This window comes from Mandrillus leucophaeus, unplaced genomic scaffold (genome assembly GCF_000951045.1).
Source record: "Mandrillus leucophaeus isolate KB7577 unplaced genomic scaffold, Mleu.le_1.0 Scaffold882, whole genome shotgun sequence".
NCBI classification, from domain to species: domain Eukaryota; kingdom Metazoa; phylum Chordata; class Mammalia; order Primates; family Cercopithecidae; genus Mandrillus; species Mandrillus leucophaeus.
The window spans coordinates 142,213-166,852 of NW_012109608.1; the positions used below are offsets into that span (position 1 = coordinate 142,213).

At 38.9% G+C, this 24,640-nt stretch overlaps 2 protein-coding genes across 4 annotated transcripts in view; one reads left to right on the forward strand and one right to left on the reverse strand.

Moving 5' to 3' along the window:
* Nucleotides 1-5,765, reverse strand: part of LCA5 (Leber congenital amaurosis 5) — a 58,324-nt gene extending 52,559 nt beyond the window's left edge. Inside the window, exon 1 of one of the 2 annotated variants that reach the window (XM_011969322.1) lies at nucleotides 5,447-5,765. The gene's annotated coding sequence lies outside the window, so the exon portion shown is untranslated. The remainder of the gene's footprint in view (nucleotides 1-5,446) is intronic. The other variant, XM_011969321.1, reaches the window with a different exon arrangement.
* SH3BGRL2 (SH3 domain binding glutamate-rich protein like 2) overlaps nucleotides 1-24,640 on the forward strand; it is a 289,787-nt gene that overhangs the window by 117,893 nt on the left and 147,254 nt on the right. The window contains exons 1-2 of one of the 2 annotated variants that reach the window (XM_011969318.1): nucleotides 5,909-6,045; nucleotides 7,034-7,146. The exons of the other annotated variant lie outside the window; for it this stretch is intronic. Of the exons in view, the coding sequence (XP_011824708.1) occupies nucleotides 7,096-7,146 (51 nt within the window). The 5' untranslated portion in view covers nucleotides 5,909-6,045; nucleotides 7,034-7,095. Of the gene's footprint in view, nucleotides 1-5,908; nucleotides 6,046-7,033; nucleotides 7,147-24,640 lie in introns of those variants that run through there. 2 annotated transcript variants of the gene reach the window in all.

Genomic DNA, 24,640 nt, shown 5'->3' on the forward strand with positions numbered 1-24,640 from the left:
CTACTTGACAGTTCTATTTGGATATCTAAAAATCATTTCAAATTTACATGTCCAAAACTGAAATCATTATCTGTCCCTTTTCCACCTCAACTCTTTCCTATGTTTCTGATCTCATTAAATGGTAAATCCATCCACTAAATTACTCATGACACAAATCTAAAGATCATCCTGGATTCCTTCTTCCTACATCTCTCATCCAAACCATCTGTAAAACCAGACACTTTAATCTCCATACTATATTCCAGATCTGACCATTTCTTACTGTCCACAGTGGTACTGCTCTAGTCTAAGTCATGTGAATCTAGTCCACATCCACGTTTTCTCTGTAGGACTTCTGCAATAACCTCCTAACTGATATTCCACTTTCATCCTTGCTTCACGTCAGTTTTTCACACAGCAGTGAGAAAAAGCAACTCAAAACAGAAATCAGACCAGCACTGCTCTCCTGCTTAATACACTTCAATGGTCTCCTATGGCTGTCAGAGTCCTTAACCAGGCCTGCAAACTCATACAAAGTCGAGCCCTTCTGTCTACTTCTCTATCCTTACATGACTCTTCCTCTCAAATTTCCTTTCTCAGGTAGGCTAACCTTCTTTTGTGCCTTCAACATAAACGATTTTTGCCAACAGACTTCGTACTTGCTGCACTAACTAGAACTTCACAAAAGTGGTTCATTCTCTTCTTCCTGTTCTCAGCACAAACATAACTTTCTCAAAAATGGCTCCCTGACAACCTTCTATTAAAGTGAGCCCAGTCACTCTATCCTATCACTCTGCTTTATTTTCTTCACAGACCTTGTTACTACTGGAAATAATCTTACATTTATTGTCTTACCTCTCCTACTGAATATGACTCGTGAGACAGAAATCTTGTTTGTTTAGTTCACCATAGTAAACACACCACCCACCATTCATTATTTGTGAAATGAATGATTATAATGTTATTTCAAATAGAATATTAAGTTCCATTTTATAAAATTTTCCTTTTTGTTTTAAAGAAAATGTTAATTAAATCTTCCCTCTTTCAAAATAATTGCATATGAATAACTTAAATCTCTAAAATTCCTGAGAGAAAAGTCAGCAAATCAAAAAGTTTTGCTCAGAGTCACTGCCATTGTAAAGCTGAAATACTTTTTTCCAGGTTAATTTTAAATAACTGAAAACCTAATAAGGCTTCAAACAAAATGAATTTAACCTGCAATTACAACAATAATTTCTCACTAATGTAATGACTAATGTAATGTAGTCATAATACTATTGAGTGAATATAATTATTCTCTTTTTTTTTTTGAGACGGAGTCTCGCTCTCTTGCCCAGGCGGGAGTGCAGTGGCGCGATTTCAGCTCACTGCAAGCTCCGCCTCCCGGGTTCACGCCATTCTCCTGCCTCAGCCTCCCAAGCGCCTGGGACTACAGGCGCCTACCACCACACCCAGCTAATTTGTTTGTTTTCTCAGTAGAGTCAGGGTTTCACCGTGTTAGCCAGGATGGTCTCCATCTCCTGACCTCGTGATCCGCCCACCTCGGCCTCCCAAAGTGCTGGGATTACAGGCGTGAGCCACCCCACCTGGCCCATTCTTTTTTTTAAAATGAAAAAAGTGATCTTGGATGAACAGAACACTGAAGATTTATACTCCATGTGTAGTTCTGCACTAATTTAAACCAAGAATGAGTCAGTTAACAGTTGTTTGTTGTGGGGGGAGTAGGGGAGTGAGGAGTACTTGTATGCATCCCATTAGTTCTCTCTCAATGATAATCAAAGAATTAACTAGATAAAAGCAAAAAAGGAAAATTATAAGTCTTGCACCCAATTTCAATTCCTAAGAACTATTTATTTCCTAAAGCTGGCTAAACATGCTACTACAGCAATAATAGAAAGCTACCAAATCTAATTCTTGACATTGCTCATCCAAAAGTAAACTCTCCTTTAAAAAAAAAAAGTAAAAAGTCCCAAACAGTATACATTACACATAACAGGTCAAAAAAAAAAAAAAAAAGATAACCGAAAGATCCTCGAGTGCCAGAAGTTTCTTTTATCTCCGATTACAAATGAATCAGAAAACAAATCTAAGCTACAGAGTCCATTGTATATAAATATCTTAATGGTATCTAATTCATCTGACTCTAAGTAAACGATCTCAGTTTTAAGAAAAACGGTAAAATCAATAAACTGTTAATTTCCTGACATATCCCTGTGCTCAGCTTCTCTGTATAAAACATTGCTGACTGGCTACCTTTGCTGCCAGCAAGAGTTCACACAACAGACAACTAGGCAAAAAAAAATGGAAATAAACTTAAGTAAGAAAGATAAACAAGGACATTTCTCCTCCCCCCAAAAAAGATGAGATAAAAGTAAAAACCATATTGCTACATTTGGTTTTTCTCCTTTGTGGAAGAGAAGCAGTTAGTTTTTGTAGAAAACTACAACTGTTTCTCTTCCACAAAGGAGAAATAAGTTTCTCCACTCTTCTAATACATGTCCCCACGTATTTATAAGCATTTTCCTTATTCTGCTACTTATCTGCATAATCTTGCTTAAGAACCAAACTATTTTTAGTTAAAAATAAAACAAAGAATAAATAAAACCAAAAAATAAAGTTTGGATTTAAAGTATGATCAAATATGATCAATCAGGTCACAGTAAATGCTACACTTAAAATGTAAGACATAATCAGCTTATTTTAAACACTTTAAACAATGGATCAAATTAAAGCCTCTTAAGTACAGCATATATTCCCAAAGTTTAGTCAGTCAAATGAAAACATCATACAATGTTCATTCATTCATTCATTTGTAAGACATTTACTGAACACCTACGAAGTGTCAGGCACTGAATTATAGATGGAGCTGAAGATACAAAAATGAGTAAAATACAACTGATCCCTTACCATTAAGTGATTCCCAACCAAGAGAGAAAAAAATAATAATACGACAGTCTATAAGTACTAATGGTAAAAGGAAGCAGAGGAAGCTTAGTAAACTCAAAACTAAGATTAGAGGACAGAGGGAGTTTGAGAAGGTTTCTAGAGGAGATAATGCCTACATTGAGTCTTACGGTATTAGCAGAGGTTAAGCACAATTATAATTTCCTGAGTGTGTGTGTTTGAACAGTGGGGTGGTAAATGAGGTTAGAAAAAGAAGACAGTGAAGTACGGCCCTATTTCAATAAGAGGATGCAGCATCTGCAAAAGTAAAAGGCACTAGATAAGCATGGCATATCACCAAACAGCAAATACTTTACAACTGTGCTGTCCAACACAGCGGCTCCTGAGCACCTCAAATGTAGCTATTCAGAATTGGCATATGCGGTAAGTGTAAAATACATGTGGAATTTTGAAAACTTAGTACATAAAACAGACCATAAAACAGCTCGTCTATAATCTTTCTTATATTGACATATGCTAAAATAATATTTTGGATATATGTGGTTTAAAATATCTATTAAAATTTCATCTGTATTTTATTGTGTCTACTGAAAAAATGGATATACCTCACATTCTACTTCAAATGGACAATGCTAGCTTAAAAGGATGGGATTGGCTGGGGAGTAGTGCTAAAGTAATAATAAGTGGGACTGGATCGGGTAGAAGATAATATCACAAGAAGAATCTCTATGTCATTAATAAGTTGGTTGGTAACCAAGGCTCTCCAGTAGGGTTAATATTATCAGATCTGACATTTGCAAAGATCCATCTCCAATCCAAGAATTGGAGGGCAGGAAAGCTGGAGGAAGAATATCAATTGGTCTCGATAATCACGGACAGATAGTGTTTTGAAGGTAGTATAACTAGAGATACAGAGTACAGAATTGATTCATAAATGTTTTTCAAGTAAGATAAGCTACACTTGGTGACAAATTATGTATGAGAATAGAGAAGAACGTGAGTAAATTCCAAAGTTTGGGGCTTGCAAAATTAGGAGAATGTGGTATTCAAGCAGGACAGTTTTGGCAGGGAAAGGTGATGGGTTCAATATTGGACATATTGAGTTTGGGATGCCTATGAATAGGAAATTTATGTGGAAATACCAAAAATTAGCTACAAAAGTTTGACAGTAACTCAAAAGTTCCAGATCAGAAATAAAAAATCGGGAGAGTGTTAATAAAACACAAATAGTGTAACCCAAAGGAGAGGAAGAAGACAGCCAAGAACACAGAGTAAAAAAAAGAAGACAGAAGACTGGATTATGGGGAAAAACAATAATGAAATATGGTGGGCAGAGGAAGAAGATCCCACAAAGGAGTTGAAGAATGACAGGCAGAAGAAGAACCCAAGAGAAGGGTAGCATCTTTATTTCAATGGGCTTCCACTGTGTCCTACAGAATTATAGTTCTACAATACGTTTAACGGAAGAGATATGACTGACAAAAGAAGAAAAATATCTTTTCCAAAGTCACAAACTACTTTTTGATATTTAAAACGATACTTTGTCAACTTAGAGAATCAAAACAAACAATTATTTCCTATAACTTATTTGGATAAAGATACTAGCTAACATGCAGGAAATCACAAAGTAAAATATTTAAAATTGTAATATAGAATTTAAATGTGGAACAACTGGAAAAAAACATAAAATAACCACGCAAAAGAAGGAGGGAATAAGTAAAGAACTGGAAACATCGGTTTTACCATTCTAAAAAACATATAGCCACTCCCAAAAACTAATTTAAATGACTTTTGATTCCAAAGACATCGCTAATGCAAGTTCTTAACGTGAAGATAAAGGACAGGCATAAATATGTATGTGCCCAAGTATACGTTCCAAAGAACGAAGTGAACAAAAAAGGGGTTTATATCAGATGAACTGGACCAGGGCTCTTCACTGTTAAACACTATCCCACGGTCTATCTAACGTAAACATAACTGTATCTGAGTACCCACTCCAACTCGAATGTGCCAAAAAGGCACTTTTTTTTTTCTTTTATTTGCTAACCATCTTTATTCCTCTCATCCCATCCCTGAAGGATGTATAGGAATATCACAGCCTGGACAAGTACGGCCTTCCACTCTAATAATAACACATCTATTATTATCCCAGAGCTACCAAAGCCTCCTTTTCCTTCTTGGCCCTTGGCCCTGCTCCTCCTCTGTAGTCTTGAGTCTCCACGGGCCTCCAAGGTTTTCGTTTTGTTTGTTTTAATAACTCTTAACCCCTTCTCTAGATCCGCCTGCTCCCTTCCTTCTCTTCCCGGTCCCTGGAAGTAAATACCCTTTCCCAGCTCCTCTCCTCCTAACTTCCCAGTCCCCCCAGTGCCGGTCAACCTCCCTTCCTCGGGACCCTCTCAGGAGGCGAGCTCTTTACTCATTTCCCAAGGTCTTCCTTCTCCTCGCGGTCCCTAAATCCTCCCCGTCGCTAATCCCTTCATCTTCCCTGCTTTAAGAACCACCCGCAGGCCCCCATCCAAGAACGCCCCTTCGCCAGCTCCCAGACGCTTCACCCCAGCATCACCTCGCACCTCCACCTCCCCCGCCGTCTCCACGCCCACTTCAAAGCCCACCTCCAACCCGCCAGCTCTTCCGCAGAGCCGATGCGGCGTCCCGCCTCTTGCCTTCCCTCTTAGGACCGAACTCCCATCTGGGGCCTCGGCGTGTGGCCGCCAAAGAGTGGGTGCCTGGCTCCTGCGGAGGCTGCGGGGCGGGTGCCGAGGTTGCCAGGCTGCGGGAGGTTTGAACACAGGGATGGGACAGGGGCGAGGACCGCGGATCCTGGGTGGCAGCGGCCGTAACCTGGGCTCCAGGGTAACGGAGGCGGAGGCCTAGACTGCACTACGAAGAGATCGCAGCCAATCATGATGACTCTACTCGAGCTCCCATTGGCCTCTGTCTCCAGACGGCCCTTTTTATTGGCTTCAGTGGAACTGGAAGGCGGGACGGCAAGTGCGGGAAAAGGCCTCTATTGGCCGACTGCTCTAGCTGTAGCGGAGACCCCAAGTAGGGAAATTGGGGCAAAGCGCGGAGCGCGCCAGGCGTCTATGGGTTGAGCTGTGCGAAGGCCTGACTGCTGAGCGTAGCGGGCTCTGAGAGGGACGCGGGCCGAGGACAAAGTGGGTTCATGAAATGAATTGTAAAATTGGCGACTGCTTAATGTAAAACACTTAATTGCTTAGATTTTCTTTGGGAAATAACTTGCTTTAAAATTGTAAACAAATTACAAACAAACGGCAAGTGCTTCTGGGTCTTCTTACCGAAATGGCTGATTCAGGAGAATACGGGGTGAGTGCACTAATGTTCCTGCCTCGAGATCCTGGCCGTGAATCACCAACGAGCCGTGAGTTTGGCTTGAAAGTGATTTTTAGGTTTTGGAACGGGTTTGGGTTGGAATGGCATCTGAAATACTGCACACAAGTTTTTTGTTTTGTTTTGTTTTTAAGGAACGTTTTGAGGAGCATGTCAGTAGCCTATTGAGAGCTGATGTGTGACATATTTTCTCTTTTAAAAATGGCATTAATTGCTGGAGACAGGGGAGGTGAAAAAAAAATCCTCTTTCGTGAGGGCTTTAAATGCTCCAAGCCATCTGATTATCAAGGTGGCTTAATACTTACTCTGGCGGTTAATTGCTCACTGGCCTTTACCACCATTCTCTAGAGAATCTAATATTTGAAAGCAAATGCTTCCCAATGAATCTTCTAACCATGAAGATTGGTAATTCCTACTTCTTGCTTAACCTCGTTTTTCCACCTTTGCACTGTTTCAAAGCTTTCATTTTATCCTGTCAATACATTATGCTTCAAGTTACAGACTAACCCACCCAAACAATATTGTGATTAAACGTAAATTTCTGTATGCGAAATATATCTGTACAAGATGGCAGTCATCTGTTAGTGAAAATAAGATGAGTAATCCCTAAATTGCACTGAATTACTTTTCATCAATTCTTTAATCTATCTCTGCTGACACTCTGTTAAAATAGCTCACTGATGGACTCTGTTAGAATTAACATGTAAATGTATGGGTGGATTACTTATAAGGGAAGATGCTAGGAAGAATCAGGAAACATGCCGTATTTACGTGGACAAACAAATGTCTGTCACGGAAGCGTCAAATCAGGATTGCTGAAGGACAGCAGAGAATGAAACCACCATTTATTCAACCCTCCGAATGCTCCAGGCAGTAGAATCTCATTCCATCTTCATTCATGACTCCAGACAGGTATTGTTATTCATTGTTTATACTTGAGAAAGCAGATTCAAAGAAGTTAACGTATCTACCACAAGATACTAAAGTAGTAAGTAGAAATGCCAGAGTACAAGCCTAGGTCTGCTTCCAAATTTCGTGGTTTCAGATTTAGTGCCTTCAGTGTGTTTCACCTACAGGTTAAGAAGTTGTTGGTAAGCAAGAAAATATTTAAAACGCTGGGAGAGTCCAAAAAATTGTCTAGTTGTGTGTAACATATTCTCAGGATTCTTACAGTGTAAATAAAGTCACCCCCTCATATTCAAAATAACAGTATCAGTTTGACCTTGAAAAAAGACCAGAAAATTTATAAATTTACAGAAAAACTAGTTATTGAATTACTATTTTAAAAGGTTACCCCAAAATAGAAAACAATTTTAAAAGTTTTATGATATTATATGGTTTTATATATTATTTTTGATAGGGCTAGAATTTTCTAAGATACCACTTGACATTTTATTTCACTGCCACACAGGATTCTGCTTTTCAGAAATAAAGGAAACAAAGTTAACCAAACCACGTTTATATTTCTGCCACTTGAAATTATAGTTAACAGAAATCAGACTCTTTTTTACTTATGAAATAAATTCTGCAATGGTCATTAAGCACTTTGGTGTTTTATTTTTAATATGCCTGGGCTTCTTTCACTGATAGTGCTATATCTCCAGATTTGCTGTATTGCTAACTGAATGTTCATTTTCTGTAGGACTTCGATTGGCCTCTTTAACGCAATATGGCAATGATATAGCTGATATAATGTAATTAAAATACTCCCACAAATGCTTACTAGTAGGATTATTCTCATTTCCTTTGGGGAAACTAGTGTCGAGTTTGAATGGTTAGAAGTTTCAAAAAAGTAAAGGTAGATAAATAGACTCCGTAACTGTAGACAGAGAAATTACAATGACCATCATTTGTAAAGGGGGGACATACTATATATAGTATTTTGGAAAGCACGTAAGTATAATTATCCTTAGCTAAAGTTCAGTTGTCTATTTCATACCATTCTACAAAAAAAAGCAAAGCACCGTCACGATTTTATATAATTTACAGAAATGTGATACATAAGATTCAAAATTTTTATATCTAACTTCTTGATGTCATGTTGCTTGGAAATTTTAATTCAAAAACAGGCAAAAATCATCTAAAATGGAAAAAATTAGAACAGTTATTCACTGTGGGGTTGGAGGTATGATCGAGTGGAAGGGACTGAAAGTTATTTTTGGAGTCATGTGAATATGCTGTTTTGACTGACATGGTAGTTAAAGACAGTTTCCGGCCGGGCATGGTAGCTCATGCCTGTAATGCCAGCACTTTGGGAGGCCAAAGCGGGCAGATCACTTCAGGTCAGGAGTTTGAGACCAGTCTGGCCAACATGGTGAGACCCCCATCTCTACTAAAAATACAAAATTAGCCAGACGTGGTGGTGAATACCTGTAGACCCAGCTACACATGAGGCTGAGGCAGGAGAATCACTTGAACCTGGGAGGCGAAGGTTGCAGTGAGCTGAGATCACACCACTGCACTCCAGCCTGAGTGGCAGAATGAGAATCTCAAAAAAAAAAAAGTTTCCTTTATCAAAATTCATCAAAATATATAAAAATACATGTGCTTTTCACTGTATGTAAATTTTACCTCAATTTTTTAATGGCTTAAAAAAAAAATGCATTGGCTTGTATAACAGAAAAATCTAGTAGACCTAGCTCCACTTATGTTTGGATCCAAGTACTCAATATCATTACAGTTTTTTCTTCTCTGTCTCTTGGATGTACTTTCTATGTGTTGGTCTTATTTAAGGCAGGCTCTCCCTTCCAGGTATGGGCACGAATGCTCCAGATTTACATTCTATTTACCTAGGAACCCCAATGGAAAAAGAATATCTCTTTCCTGATTGGTCCAGCAGAAATCATGGTATTAACTCTGACTGCCCACACCTGAATATAAACTAGTAGTAATTACTGTGGCCAAGTGTTTGCTTGGGGAAAGAATATGATAAAGTCCCCTTATCTTTCATGTTCACTCAGAATAGTGAGGTGATTCTCCAAAGGAAAACTGGAATGCTGTTACTAGAAGAAGAAATACTGGACAAAGCTAATAGATGTCCCCAAAAGTGATAATAATTTTATTCAAATAGGTTCATAGATCAGTCTGGTGGGCCTGTTTTCACATTTTGTTTAAGAAAAACTCTTGTAATTATAAGTTCCCCAGTCTGTAAATACAGATGAGATTAACCAAATTTTGTTACTTTTTGACTGCTTCTGCTTTATAGTACCCCACCCCTCCAAAAACTTCCCCACCAATAATTTCTGGGACTTCCTAGAGAGTGTCTCATACTTACAAACATACCTACCTCTACTGGGCATCCCACTAGGCAAGATACCAGGACCACTGCTCTGCCAGGCAAGAGTCTATCCCTCTTCTCTCCAGGACCAAGCAACTCCTGCTGGTGGCCATGGTGAAGTCACTGAGTACCACCACTTACACCAGTGCCAAAGTTGAACTGGAATTGTGCCAGTTATATGCCTTTTGTTTCTCAGATCCTAGCCTGCCTTTTCTATATTCTACTTTTTTATTTATTTATTTTGAGAAAGAGTTTCGCTCTTGTTGCCCAGGCTGGAGTGCAATGGCGCAATCTCAGCTCACTGCAATGCAACCTCCACCTCCTGGGTTCAAGCGATTCTTCTGCCTCAGACTCCCTAATAGCTGGGATTACAGGCATGCACCACCACACCCAGCTAATATTGTGTTTTTAGTAGAGACAGGGTTTCACCATGTTGATCAGGCTGGTCTCGAACTCCTGACTTCAGGTGATCCACCGACCTTGGCCTCCCAAAGTGCTGGGATTACAGGCATGAGCCACCACACCTGGCCTCTATATTCTACTTTAAGGTGCAGGAGCTAGGACTCAACAAATTGCATTTCCCAGACATCCTTGCTAGTTGGCTTATCAGTAGGTTCTGCTAAAATGGGGCACTTAGGGAGAGGTTGGAAGGTGGCATTAGGGAGAAGTTCCTTCTCAATGTCTTTGTTCCTGTCAGGCAACAATTGGCTCTAGTCTAATATGTCTTTTACTCACTGAATATAAAAGAGGAGACTAAATGAATGTGCTTGTTACTATGTTTGCAACGTACACCATTACTTTATCTCCTCCTTCTCCTCCCACCCCCCAAAAACCCATGTAAACAACAGCAAAAGAAAAAAAATCCTCCACAAAACTTTTACCATCTTACAGAGAACAACTAACAGTTGATGACCACACAAGAATTAAAATGTGTTGAAATAAGGTCTTATATTTGCCTGGCACTCTACAGAGTACTTTCATGAAGATGACCTTGTGATCTTAAACAGCCCTGAGAAATAGAATATAGATGAGGAAACTGACCCTGAGGATAAATCAGATTTGTCTAATAGAAATAGAATGTGATCCACCCACTTAATTTTAGATTCTCTAGTAGTCACATTAAAATAAGTTTTTAGGCTGGGTGCGGTGGCTCACGCTATAATCCCAGCACTTTGGGAGGCCAAGGCGGGCAGATCATGAGGTCAGGAGATGGAGACCATCCTGGCTAACACGGTGAAACCCCGTCTCTACTAAAAAATACAAAAAATTAGCCGGGCGTGGTGGCGGGCGCCTGTAGTCCCAGCTACTCGGGAGGCTGAGGCAGGAGAATGACAGGAACCCAGGAGGCAGAGCTTGCAGAGAGCAGAGATCGTGCCACTGCGCTGTAGCCTGGGCAACAGAGCAAGACTCTGTCTCAAAAATAAATAAAATAAGTTTTTAAAAAGTAAGGTTAGTTTTATTTAATATTTAATATCCAAATTATTTCAACTTGCAATCAACATTTTAAAGTCATCAATGAGATATTTCACCTTTTTTTATACTAAGATTTTGACACCTAGTATATATTTTGCAATTACAACACATTTCATTTGAGGCCAGCCACATTTCAAGTACTCAGTAGTCACATGTAGGTTGTAGCTAACCTATTGGACAACACGGGATTAGATTATTTACCCAGAGGTATATAATAGAAAGTAATGGTCCCAGGTAGCAAGCTTCCAAAAAGGAAAATATTGCTGGTCTGGAAACCCAGAGTCCTGAATTCCATACATGGCTCTGCCTCTTACTAGTTGTGAAACACAGGATAAGGCATTCTTTCTTAAAGCTTGGTTTCTGGATTTGTTAAATGGCATCAGTCAGTTGTCTTTAATCCCCCACCCACTTTCTGCAGCAGAACCCTTTCTCAAGTAAAATCTTATATGGGAACCCCATATTAAAAACATAAGAAGCATATTTAAAACATAGTAATTGTCTCTCTGTTGAAGGAGGCATAGCAGCAGGGAGGTGAGGGGCACAAGTGGATTACAATCTGTGTAGTCTGCACACATACATACTCATAGGCATCATCTGAGGAGCCTCCGACAAACACTTCAAGTACTCTACAGACATCAGTATATTGGTGTTTGATTCACATTTTTAGTTTCATGGAATCATCAGTTGTTTATAAATATAAGAGGGCCTTTATGATCAATTATTCAAGTTATCTTCTGATGTCATTTTTTCCTTACTAAGAGACCCTTCTTTTCAAACAGTACCTTTTAAAGAAATATAAAACAAAACTGCTAGTTAAAATCAGAATTGCCCTGCAAAGTTGAAGTGTCTACGAGGAATTAGAACCCTAACAACTCAGCATCTCTCAAATACCCTCTTCCATAAGTGGCCCCCAAGAATCCTCTTTCAAATCACCCTGCAAGGGTGTCCAGGGGATAGAATACAGTCATGGGTTCTCAGTTCCTGTTTCTGTTTTGGACAGTAAAGCCCCTTCCTCATCCCTCTTCTGCCTAACACTAGAGACAGAAACTAAAAACCATGGCTTTTCCGGCTGCTAAAAGCCTAAAATAAAACAGAGCAACAACAACGACAAAATCAAGCGGGTTGGACCGGCTTACAACTAGAGCAAGCCAATGGAGTTTTAACAACCAAAGATTAAGCCCAGCTCCACCCCTTCATCAGATAAGGAAACCGAGGCCCAGTGAGGTGCTTAAAATTCCACCCCAAGCTGGTGTCAGAGCTGGAATAATCACTGCTGTGCTGGAGCCAGCTGGTTCCAGCTTGCAAAAGCCAATTGTTACATTTTCAGAAATTTTGCAAGCCAATTGATGTCACCCTGGTAGCTCAAAATCAACCATGGTGAGAATATTTACACCATGGAAACCAACAAATGCTACAAATCATAGCCTCCCCAGAGCCGCTTGTTAAACCTTTACCAGCACACCTCCGAATCCAGCATTCCTGTTTGGGTCTTTATGTACTACCCAGCAACCTGAGAATAGATGTGCTGCATTTTGATAAGAAAAAAAATTTAAGTTAGTAAAAATCAAAAATAAACCAAAATAGAAATTGTGTCTCTTCATGAGTAACAACACCTAAAATAGCAATTTTTCTCAATATTTACCGTTTCCTGTTGCGCAGCACATACTGTTCCTTTGATTCTTTAAGCTGTTATTTGGAGTATTCAGATACTTTAGGGATTATTTTTAACATTAGATGAGCCAGGCAAATAAATGTCTAAAACTTTATTTTTAAATGTTTAAAATTTTAAATGTTTTAAATTATTTAAAATTAAAGCCCAAGCACAAAATAAGGAGAAAATAGAAGAAGCTACAGAAACTACTGCTTGAGTAGCAACTGATCTGATACAGTGTCTCGGTGTCCCTCTAGTTCTATTTCTGGCTAGGAAGGGTACTGAAAGGTCAATGTAAACAAATGCTGAAGTCGTCAAGCTTCTCAGCTGGCCTCATGTCTCCCTGTATTTAATCTTCCCAACCCAACTTCTGACTCATCATCTTAACAATGACCTGTTTCCCTTTGCGAGTTCCTCCCCTTCCCTGGCCGCTTTTCTTTTTGTCCTTTGTGGCGCTGCTGCAGCTCCCCTGCAGGCCTGTTTGGGCATGCTTGCGATGTCAGATGCCTGTACTTCAGCTGTCCTTTTGTATCCATGGTGACGGATGAAGAATAAGCTGCTTTTCAGTGATTTGAACTTTAATCCAGTCAAATGATGCATGCTTTATTACTCAGGTGACTTTTCCCAATACTTTCAGATCACTGAAATCTTGAATTATTAAAGAGGAATTAATATATTTATGTTTTTACCCTTTCTTTTCTTTTTCTTCTTTAACCAATATTATGCCTTGGTAAATTCAAATAATCTTTGATCTTATCACCTGAAAATTTTGTCTTCATAATTAATAGGAAGATAATTTCAGAAATAAGATTCCAACAGAAAAGAAACTAAAAGATGTTGTTTAGTTCCCTCTCACTACATGTACATAAGTAACTATTAGGCTAAGTAAAGCATGGAGGACCTGCACAATACTAGGGAAAACAATGGAAACTGTAAAACATTGACAAAGTTGTGTCATCCAAAACGCTGGCCACTTAACACTAGTGGTACTTGAAATTATTAAATAACATTGACTTCAAATCTTTCTGCATTTAGGAAAGAGAAAACCTAAGCCTGATGGTAGTCTTAGCACCTTGCTAATGTGCTGTCATTGTTTTTTTTAATAAACAGCAACAACAACAAAGGGCAGACTTTTTGCATACAACCTTGATAAGCAATAGCTTCTAGTTAAAATGTTTCCATTTTCTCAACTTTCATATAAATTTCTATTTATAAATAACACTGACTTTCCAGGGATGTAAAATTTCCTTACATTAAAAAAAAAAAAAAAAAAAGTAATCAATAGTACAAGTGAAACAAGTAGAGTTGAGATCATGATATCTGGACCAGGCAACAGGGAAGGAAGAACAAGGTAGCAATTTCACGTGCCTTGGTCTAATCCATAACACAAAAATTAATTATTGGGAATAGAACCCAGGTAGACCCTAACATTATGACACTGTGATGTTGCCAAAGATATTTAGGAAAACCATAATATTTGGATGAATTAAAAACTTTTTTTTTCCAGATAATACAAATAAGGGGGTAAAAATGATTAAGCTTGAAAGTGTCTTCAGTCTTCTTTCTCCCAACTCCTGCTTAGTGGGGTTTTTCCTGCTGTCTCAGAATTGTGGCTACTGCCCAAAGCTGAGAACATTTTCTAAGGAGCCATAAATAATTAGGAGTCAAAACCTCCCACCAGGGCTTATTAAAAAGTGTATAACCAACCTTACTGCCAGCAACCATCACCCTAGGAAACTCCTCTCTTCACTTTTACGTCACCGTAAGAGAGGTCTGTGTATGGGAAAGAAGGGAAGAAACCATATTTGGCTTCTTGGAGAGGGTTTTCGTTCTCCCAAGGAGAGAGTGGATGGGGCTGAGAGTAGGAAGTCCAAGAAAACAATTCATAGAAATTCATAGGGTGCTTTGAAGAAGAGGAGATTGGCATCTCCCTTCCTGAGGCCTGCTAACTAGCAACTCTTTTTTTTTTTTTTTTTTTTTTTCTCGAGATAGAGTCTTGCTCTGTCGCCAGGCTGGAGTACAATGATCTCAGCTCACTGCAGCCTCCACCTGGGTTCACTGCCTCAGCCTCCCGAGTAGCTGGGATTACAGGCACGCGCCACCACGCCCGGCTAATTTTTTGTATTTTTAGTAGAGGCAGGGTTTCACCATCTTGGCGAGGCTGGTCTCGAACTTCTGACCTCGTGAACCACCCGCCTCAGCCTCCCAAAGTGCTGGGACCACAGGCGTGAGCCACTGCGCCCAGCCTAAGTTGAAAGTGTTTTGTAATTTTGTGCTACCATTGGACTAAAGCAGTTTTTGGGAGAGTTTCCCATTGTTCATGAGGCATCCATAGAGACTATTCCCTGTTTCTAGTCTAGAAATTTCTGAAGATGGGAGTAGGAAAACCACTGCCATTAAGGCTTAAAGACATAGTATGCCTGAGAAGATGGTAAGACCAGACTGCCCACAGTCTGGTTCTCTATGACCTTAAACGACATGGCAAGGACCACTGAGGTTTTATGGTTCCATGAGTTAGAGGAGAAGCAGAGGAGCATGATCCACCCCAGGAGGCTGCTGGGTGGTAAAGAGCACAACCCAGAGATGAAGCTGGGAGGTATACTACTGGTGTAGACCTGAGGGAAGTCTTTCTTTTCCTCACAGCGACAGAGGGGTGCTGGGTAAAGCTGAGCATTGCCCAAGGGCACCCACCACACTTGACCTGTCTGGAGAACATCTCAAGCCTTGATGCACTGGCATCTGACCTGAATATGCTGAACCGGAGTGAGGCCCTTGTTGCCTCCCTACCCCTGACCCAAGGGCCGTTTGCATAAGAAGCTGGATCCATTCCCTCTCCCTCCACGAGAGACTGCTCCCCAAAATCAGTCGGTTGTGGCGGAAAGAAAAGAGGTTGAATTAGAAATTAGACTGAAGTTTTAAAACTGGACTATACTTCAAAAACTGAAAGTAATCAGAATATTATAGAATGTGTCCAAAATGTTTCAATGATGAGACTCTGGAGTTCCCTTATGCATAGTTGAAAGCAGTGATTGGGGAGGAAAAAATGTAATTTTTGTTAATACCCTAAGAAGCTGAGACTGCTGAATTAACATATAGAGTCCAACTATATACATAATAATAATAATAATTTTTTGAGACAAAGTCTTGCCCTGTTGCCCAGGCTGGAGTGCAGGGGCACAATCACAGCTCACTGCAGCCTTAACTTCCTAGGCTCAAGCAATCCTCCCACCCCAGTGTCTCAAGTAGCTGGGACCAGGTGTGCACCACCACACTCAGCTAATTTTTTCTTTTAATTTTTTGTAGAGATGAGGTCTCACTATGTTGCCTAGGCTGACCTCAAACTCTTGAGCTCAACCTATCCTCCTGCCTCAGCCTCCCAAAGTGCTGGGATTATAGGTCTGAGCCACTGCTCCCAGCCATACATAATTTTGTATCATGAATTTTCATTTACGAATTAACGATTTTATCATCTTAAAAAAAAACTTCATAAGTATCATTTATAATAGTTTTATAGTTCCATTATATATATATGCCAAATGTTTTAATCTTTATTATATTATAGGACACTGGTGTTATTTTTAAATTTTAAGATTTAAAGTATTTGTTCCCTTAAATGTGATTATTATTTTCATTATTAAACATCGACTGATCATTGGACAAAGAGATTCTGACTACTTAGTTTTTCATTAGGAGACAGTTTGAGGTATTGCTCAGCCAGTGGGAGTTTTGATTATGTGTGTTTACTAAGCTGGCAGCACTGCATTTTTTATCCTTCTAGTGTTTGCCAATTTGTTCAGAGCTGAGGGCTGTAGTACTACAGGAAATAACATGTCCTTGCCTTCTAGAATGTAGGTACCACAAGGACAGGAATTCTTTTTCATTCTCTACCATATGTCTAGCACCTAGAACAGGGTCCAATGCTGGATAGCCACTAATTAAATATCTTTTAAATATAAGTAATGAAGGTAGTAAAAACTAGGGGTGGGACATAATTACTCCTCATCGTCAGCTTTTGCACAGTGGTTTATGGAAACCACATAAGTAGATGGTTAGAGCAAGTCTGGATCTAATAGGGGAAACAATGAAAAAAGGCAGGGCCTATAGAAAACAAAGATGAAGGGGATGAGGGGGTTTCAGGTCCCTGGCATCAGAGCCAATATCAATATGATCCTATGACTTTGTTCTTATTAAGATATAAATTAATTCAATGAATAAGATATCAAGCTTACAACAAAATGAAACCAAGCAATGGCCATATAGAGGAAATTATTTGTAGTGTCACCAAATGGTAAACAACACATTTCTTTTTTTTTTTTTTCCCGAAACGGAGTCTGGCTCTGTAGCCCAGGCTGGAGTGCAGTGGCCAGATCTCAGCTCACTGCAAGCTCCGCCTCCCGGATTCACGCCATTCTCCTGCCTCAGCCTCCCGAGTAGCTGGGACTACAGGCGCCCGCCACCTCGCCCGGCTAGTTTTTTGTATTTTTAATAGAGACGGGGTTTCACCGTGTTAGCCAGGATGGTCTCGATCTCCTGACCTCGTGATCCGCCCGTCTCGGCCTCCCAAAGTGCTAGGATTACAGGCTTGAGCCACCGCGCCTGGCCAACTGAACACATTTCTCATCCTCTATTTCCCAAAGTCTCCATGAAATGACAGAAACGCCATGAAATAAATAAAAAGCATTTGTAAAGTTTAAAAACACATCATTAAGGATGAGGGGCATGGAATGAAGACAGCAGTTCACAAAAAGTTCAAGGAAATTCTGGAAAGTACAAACTAAATAAAATCAGACTAAGGGAGCAAACCAAGAAATAAAAACTTACAGCCCAAAATTTCATAGGTAAGAGGAACATTTTTCAAAAGAGGCCCAGAGAAATTCAAGTTCAGAGGCAACATTTGCAAAAGCCAGTTCAAGATGAGGCTGTCACCAATGTAAACATGTAATGATGTTTTGGTCAATGGACCACATAGTCAACATTGGTCCCATAAGATTATAATGGAGGTGTAACATTTTTTATCTTTCATATCATATTTTTACTGTATGTGTTCTATGTTTAGATATGTTTAGATACACAAATGCTTACTACTGTGTTACAATTGCCTACAGTATTCAGTATAGTAACATGCTTAACAAGTTGGTAGCCTAAGTATTCAGTATAGTAACATGCTTAACAAGTTGGTAGCCTAGGAGCAATAGGCTATACCATATAGCTGAGGTGTGTAGTAGGGTTAAATAGATGCTCCCAGCAAGCCTAACAACTGTTTTCAAAAATAACAAAAATCAGGGAGGAGGAAGGTGGGGAATACCTGTAAGCATCCTAATCTCATCTTTTATAACAGTGAGTTAATAGATACTGTCTAAAATTAGTAAGTTAAAAAATAAAATTGAAATACATTATTTTAGATTAAAGAGTAACCGCCACAAACAAACAAATAAGAATTCTTTAAAAACATTCGGTGGGCTACTGACAAAAATGATTATCTGTGGGGGTAAGGAGAGTTTTACACAGACATATTTGTATCATTTAATTTTTTCTGTGTTTTAATGTTTCCTTGATTAAAAACAAATTTTTAAATGCATAGTAAGAGAAAAACATGAGGACATACGCTAAAATCTTAATAGTGATTTTTTTGATTAGTAAGAATTATGGACCAAAAAATATTTTTCTTGTTTTTCTACAGTTCTGCATTTTCCAAGTTCTCTATCTCAATTACTTCCATGGTAAGAAAAAAGTTATTAACAAAATGTCATGACCATAGGTTTGCTGTTAAGTTTCATGCATATAAATAAATAATTTGAAGCAATATTTAGATGAAAGGAGGAGAATTAAAGAAGTCAAGAGGAAAGGCTGGACTTTTGCAGCTGCTGGTAACAGCAAAAGGTAGAAACTGGAACTGAAGGAAAGAAACTAGAGCCCGTATCAGAAAGAATAAATTCTGACTGTCTACTGGAATGGAAAGTTTGGCCAGCCATAGAGTTTAGTAAACCACTCCTGGATTTTTTCCTAATGTAATCCTCTGCTTAGGTAGATATATGTGTATAATGAGAGCTTCAGATCCTTTTTTCCTCTCTTATTTATCACACCCAGATAAAAATCCTACCACCACAGAGATTAAAATGAAAAGAAGAAAAAATCACTGCTTCCTGATTTTGACCTCACCAATCATGTCTGCCACCAACTAGACATGATCTTATAGAGTTAGCTTCATGATCACCTGACTACTATTCCTATTTGGTCAAGGAGTCAAGGTATTGAGTACTTACTTCTACAGGATGATCACCAAGTATGGTGTGGTTAGTGCAGAGTATGATCAGAAAGTAATAGCCGTCATAGGAGATGCCTTTGCACGGCAGCCTTGGTGCTCGCTGAACTATTAATGTCCCCAGCAAACCTGTCTCACTTGTACTTCAGTGTCATAATCATGGTATCTGTCTCTGTGCCTTTATTTTCATATTTTCCTACCAATGCCCCAGGAAAACTAGATTTTCTCACAAAACCAGCCAAGATTTTCTACAAAAGTCAATGGTCAAGGGTGCAATGTTAGTTGAACATCAAAGAGCAGTGTGCCAGTCTACTATGGGGAAAGCTAAATAAAAGAAAAGAAAGAAATATCCACCATTTCAAGGATCCCAGGTGAAGGCCACTTTCTTGCAATGTTTCCAAGATTTGAAAGAGTTACTTTTGAAGGATATTTTTGTTACATTTCGAAGGAATATTTCTAATACCCCTGATGGACTTTTTCCATTACAAGCTGCAAGGACGTTTTAATCAATGTAAAAGTTCTATGGAATTATAAAACCTCACTCCCAAATTATTTAGTATATAAAGAGCAGTAGACAGTATTGAAATATTCAGGGAGCCATGACTGATTTTGCAGTGGGCTGTCTAAAAGTCAGCTGGGATCTTTTTGGTCAAGACTTCACTTCTAAAGTGAGATCCACAAACAAGCAGTGTCATCAATGATGTGAATCCCTCATAATATCAGAAAAATTTTTTAAAATAGCATAATTTTTATAATTTTAGAAAAGGAGAGGAGGAGACTATTTCTTATAAAGAGTTACAGCCGGCAAGGTGGCCCTCCTGCAGGCTAGGAGGTATGCCTCCAGCCAAGACCAGAGACAGGCACGTTGAAGGAGGAGGGGTTGGGATAGGAGCTTTATGCTGAAGAGTTTGACTAAACATACATGCTCAACTGGTTACAGGAGGAGCTGTGAATATTCATGAAGGTGGTCCTAAAGAATTGAACAAACATACATGTAACATACCACCCATGTTCACTTTGTGGTGGAGACTTAACACTTAAATATATTACAATTAGGCCCTATATGTAAAAATGCCTTTTCAGGCCGAGCATGGTGGCTCACGCCTGTAATCTCAGCACTTTGGGAGGTCAAGGTGGGTGGATCACCTGAGGTCAGGAGTCTGAGACCAGTCTGGCAAACATGGAGAAACCCTGTCTCTACTAAAAATACAAAAAATTAGCCGGGTGTGGTGGTGGGCACCTGTATTCTTGGATGCCTGGGAAGCTGGGGCACAAAATCGCTTGAACCCAGGAGGTGGAAGCTGCAGTGAGCTGAGATCGCACCACTGTACTCCAACCTCGGTGACAGAGTGATGCTCTGTCTCAAAAGAAAAAAATAAAAGTCTTTTCGGGACAAAGGCATGTGAGCGTGCAGTCTCTGTAAACTGGCGAGAGCCAGTCCATGGTCGGTGGTCCTCTTATGAGGAGAAAGTTACTGAAATCAGTCTCTTGTCCAATCAAAGCTGTAGTTATGGCTGATGGAACAGGGGTTCCGTTCATGTCTGTGAACTGGATGAGCTGTAATTGTTTTAACATTGCTTATCTTTAGGTCACTGCTTGTTTAGTTGCCAGATAAAAAGAAAAACCTTGTGGCAGTTAGAACACAGTTTAAGTTTAGGGGAGTGTGACTTAACCCTTGACTGGCATGGCCTTTGGTCCTGTTTATAATCTGGGATCTTATTGCCAACAAGATTCTGTTCTGTAAGTCTTATGATCTCTACTTTAACATTGATCTTGGTCAGTTTTTGTGTCTAAACCACAAAAGAGAGAGGTTATAATGAGGTGTGTCTGACCTCCCATCCTGTCATGGCCAGGAACTCAGTTTTAAGGTTCTTCTGGGATCCTCTTGGACACAAGGGGGTCCATTCAGTCGGTGAGGGGGTTTAGGACTTTATTTTTAGTTTACAGATCCTAATCCAGATCTACAGAATAAGAATCTTCATTCCAGGTGATTTGTATACACAGTAAAGTTTAAAAAGCATTGGTTTAGGAGAATCCAAGCGTCCTTTGGGAAAGTTCTCAGATGTCAAAATAGGGGCTCTGCATATTAAGAATTTCACAATTAACTTCTCAGCATACTATACTGGTTATTTGGTCTTCGTGTTAAGTTAGATGGTTCTCATCATGCTAAGCAGTACTTCAGATTACAGTTACTCTAAGCATAAGACCCTATGTCCTAGGGTTCGGAACCAACTCCTTCATTACTTTGGTGAATTAGACCCTTTTAATTGTGATTGCAGTAGATTAGAAAGGAGTCCATCTCCCAAAGAGTATTCAAGTTTTAGTATGGAAGCTGCTTTTCAGTCATCACTGGAATTTTCCTGTGAGAATCACTTACATAATCTACACAACTAAATGCAGAAAGAAAAGACAGAGTAAGTTAAGGAACAAAGTTAACATCTCATCTGCATGGCCTCTGAGCTTATACCTGCCAATCCCAATGTTACTCTGATCAAAAATGCAGGATGTTAAGGAAAATGGTGTTTGTATGTTTTGTTAGTAAGAATTAATATGGAAATAATTTGCGAGACTGGATTCCTGTGAACCTCTTCAAAATCACAAAAGCTCAGCTTTAGGCAAGATATACACATGTCCAGATAACTGGGTTTAGAAGAAAGAGTTCATCATCTCAGTAAAAATAATCCATACTTGTGGCTCCGGTGAAGAAACACAAAACTTGGTAGTGTACGTTTTGGTTTCAGTTTCTTTATTTTTTACCACTTGCATGAGCAAGTAAACGATGCAGAAAAACAAGAAGGTTGATTCTTGCAGCCCTAATGAACAGGCACCATCAGAACACCAAAGAGAGTCAGAAGACTTAATTTTATGAGACAGAGCCATTTTCCTCCTTTCTATGAGGTATCTCTGATAATGTACAGTTTTATGAGAAAATTCTATGGTCTGGGCCGGGTGTGGTGGCTCATGCCTATAATCCTAGCACTTGGGGAGGCCGAGGTAGGTGGATCACTTGAGGTCAGGAGTTCAAAACCAGCCTGGCTGACATGATGAAACCCTATCTCTACAAAAAACACAAAAAATTAGCGTGGTGGCACGTCCCTGTAATCCCAGCTATTCTGGAGACTGAGAGGCAGGAGAATCGCTTGAACCCGGGAGGCAGAGGTTGCAGCAAGCCAAGATTGTGCCACTTATCTCCAGTCTGGGTGACAAAGCGAGATTCTGTCTCAAAAAGAAAAAAAAAAGAAAATTATATGGTCTAACCCCATTTTTTAAGGACTCTTCATCCTGAATAAATACTACAGTATTATTCATAAGCTATCATATATGTCACCATCTATTTCTTAAGGATCACTTTTTAAAATTATGTAGTCAATCGAGCCATGTTGTTGAGAAATTTTAGCTCACAAGTATGATTCTCAATGGCCTTTGAAGAACAGTGGCTTGTCTTTCCCTCTTATTTTTCCTGTTGTGACCACAGTAGGTGTATTAATACCATATCATTATGATGGTTATCTAATGCATTTAAAAAATTAAGTAGGAATTTCTAGGAGTTATTTTTATATAAGAAATTCCAGGGGGTAGAGGTGATATAATTTCCAAATCACAAAGTTTTTGCTAAGGGACATAATGTATGCAAAAATATTAATAAGATTTTCTAAGCTTCTCTTGACAAATTCTACTAACAGTCATTTGAGGGTTCTTGTTTCTGGAGTATTCTTTGAAATTCAATAGAGGATTTATTGAGGAGTCTGCAATAGGGAATAAAGAATGCTGATCTGAAATTTGTAATTCTAATGTACTTTTCTCTAAATCCTAAAATCCAGTCAATTGGAATATAAGTTAAAAATATAAAATTCAGTAGCTTTCATATTGCAGTTTGGTGTTGTTAAGAGCACAGACTTTGAAGTCAGGGGTCAAAGACCTGGGTCTGTCACTCAGAAGTTGAAAATTGGTACAAGTTACTTAAACTCCCTAGGTTTTAGTTCCCCTGTTTGTAAAATGGAAAATATAGTGACTACTTCCTCAGTTTGTTTTGAAAATTAAACTAGACAGTTTCTTAATAAACCCCAAGGCCAATGGATGTGGATATTATTATATTATCATTATATACTTGGCAATATTATTATATGCACAAATATTGTTATTACAGATACTGTTATTTATGTCTGGCAATATCTAGCTAGATAATGTAAAATAAAAGATATTTACTTCAAACAGTCATATTTTGTGACCTACATAAAGAAAAAAATCTAAAATTATTCCATATTCCTAGAAAGGAAAACTGAATAATTTAAAGGTGCTAAATCATCCCAAACTGATTTATAGGCTAATTGGCATTTAAAAAACCATCTTATTAAACTTTTAAAAATGATCTTAAGACCACATGCAGTGGTTCACGCCTGTAATCCCAGAACTTTGGGAGGCTGAGGCAGGCGGACCACCTGAGGTCAGGAGTTCAAGACAAGCCTAGCCAACATGGCAAAACCCCGTCTCTACTAAAAATTCAAAAATTATCTGGGCGTGTTGTTGGGCACCTGTAATTCCAGCTACTCAGGAGGCTGAGGCAGGAAAATCCCTTGAACCCGGGAAGTAGAGGTTGCAGTGAGCCAAGATGGTGCCACTGCACTCCAGCCTAAGTGACAGAGCAAGACTCCATCTCAAAAAAGAAAAAAAAAAAAATCTTAATGTACTTGGATGCATAAACTTGGACGCATAAACTGGCAAGTTATGTTTTGTTTTGTTTTGAGATGGAGTCTAACTCTGTCACCAGGCTGGAGTGTAGTAGTGTGATCTTGGCTCACTGCAACCTCTGCCTCCTGGGTTCAAGCGATTCTCCTGCCTCACTTTCCGCGTAGCTGGGATTACAGGCGCGTACCACCATGCCCACCTAATTTTTGTATTTTTAGTAGAGACAGAGTTTCAACATGTTGGCCAGGATGGTCTCGATTTCCTGCCCTCATGATCCTCCCGCCTTGGCCTCCCAAAGTGCTGGGATTACAGGCGTGAGCCACCGCACACGGCCAGAACTATGTTTTTAAAATGAAAATTAATAATTGTGAAGAAAGATGTACCATATCCAAATATTAAAATATTATAGTGCTATGAAATTTTTAAAAATAATACAACATAAAAATAAAAATATATGATAAAGTAAACTTCCCAAATCAAAGAAAACAGAAAGATCATTCACTAAATGATTCTGGGACACTAAATCATTCACTAAATGATTCTGGGACATGTCATGGGCTTAGGCAACTTTGTTTATAATCTGTACCTCATACCATTTCATCAGACACATAGCAAGTGAACTCAAGAAGTATAAAAATTCAAAATATAAAAAGGAAGATACAATAAAAGCAAATATTTATCAAATTTCTGCAAGAAGGAAACATTCTAAAATTAAAGTAGTGAAAGATGTTACACTCAAAAAAGGCTGACAAATTTGATCTTAAAAATTAGAATTTATGACAAAAATACAAGCACATCTAAAAGACAAGAAACTGAGGAAAACAGATACACTACATGTGACAAAATGTTAGTCTAAAAAGATAACATAAATTGGTTATTAAATATACAAAGTCTCCACTAAACACATTAACTAACGTTATGAACAATTACCCAAAGATAATTTACTATATGTTAGCAAAAGTAGGAAAGTCTAACATCATTAGAAAACTTCAAAAACTTACCAACATCAAAGCAGATCTCTCTTTTATTTCTCCAATTGTCTCATATTTCAAGAACA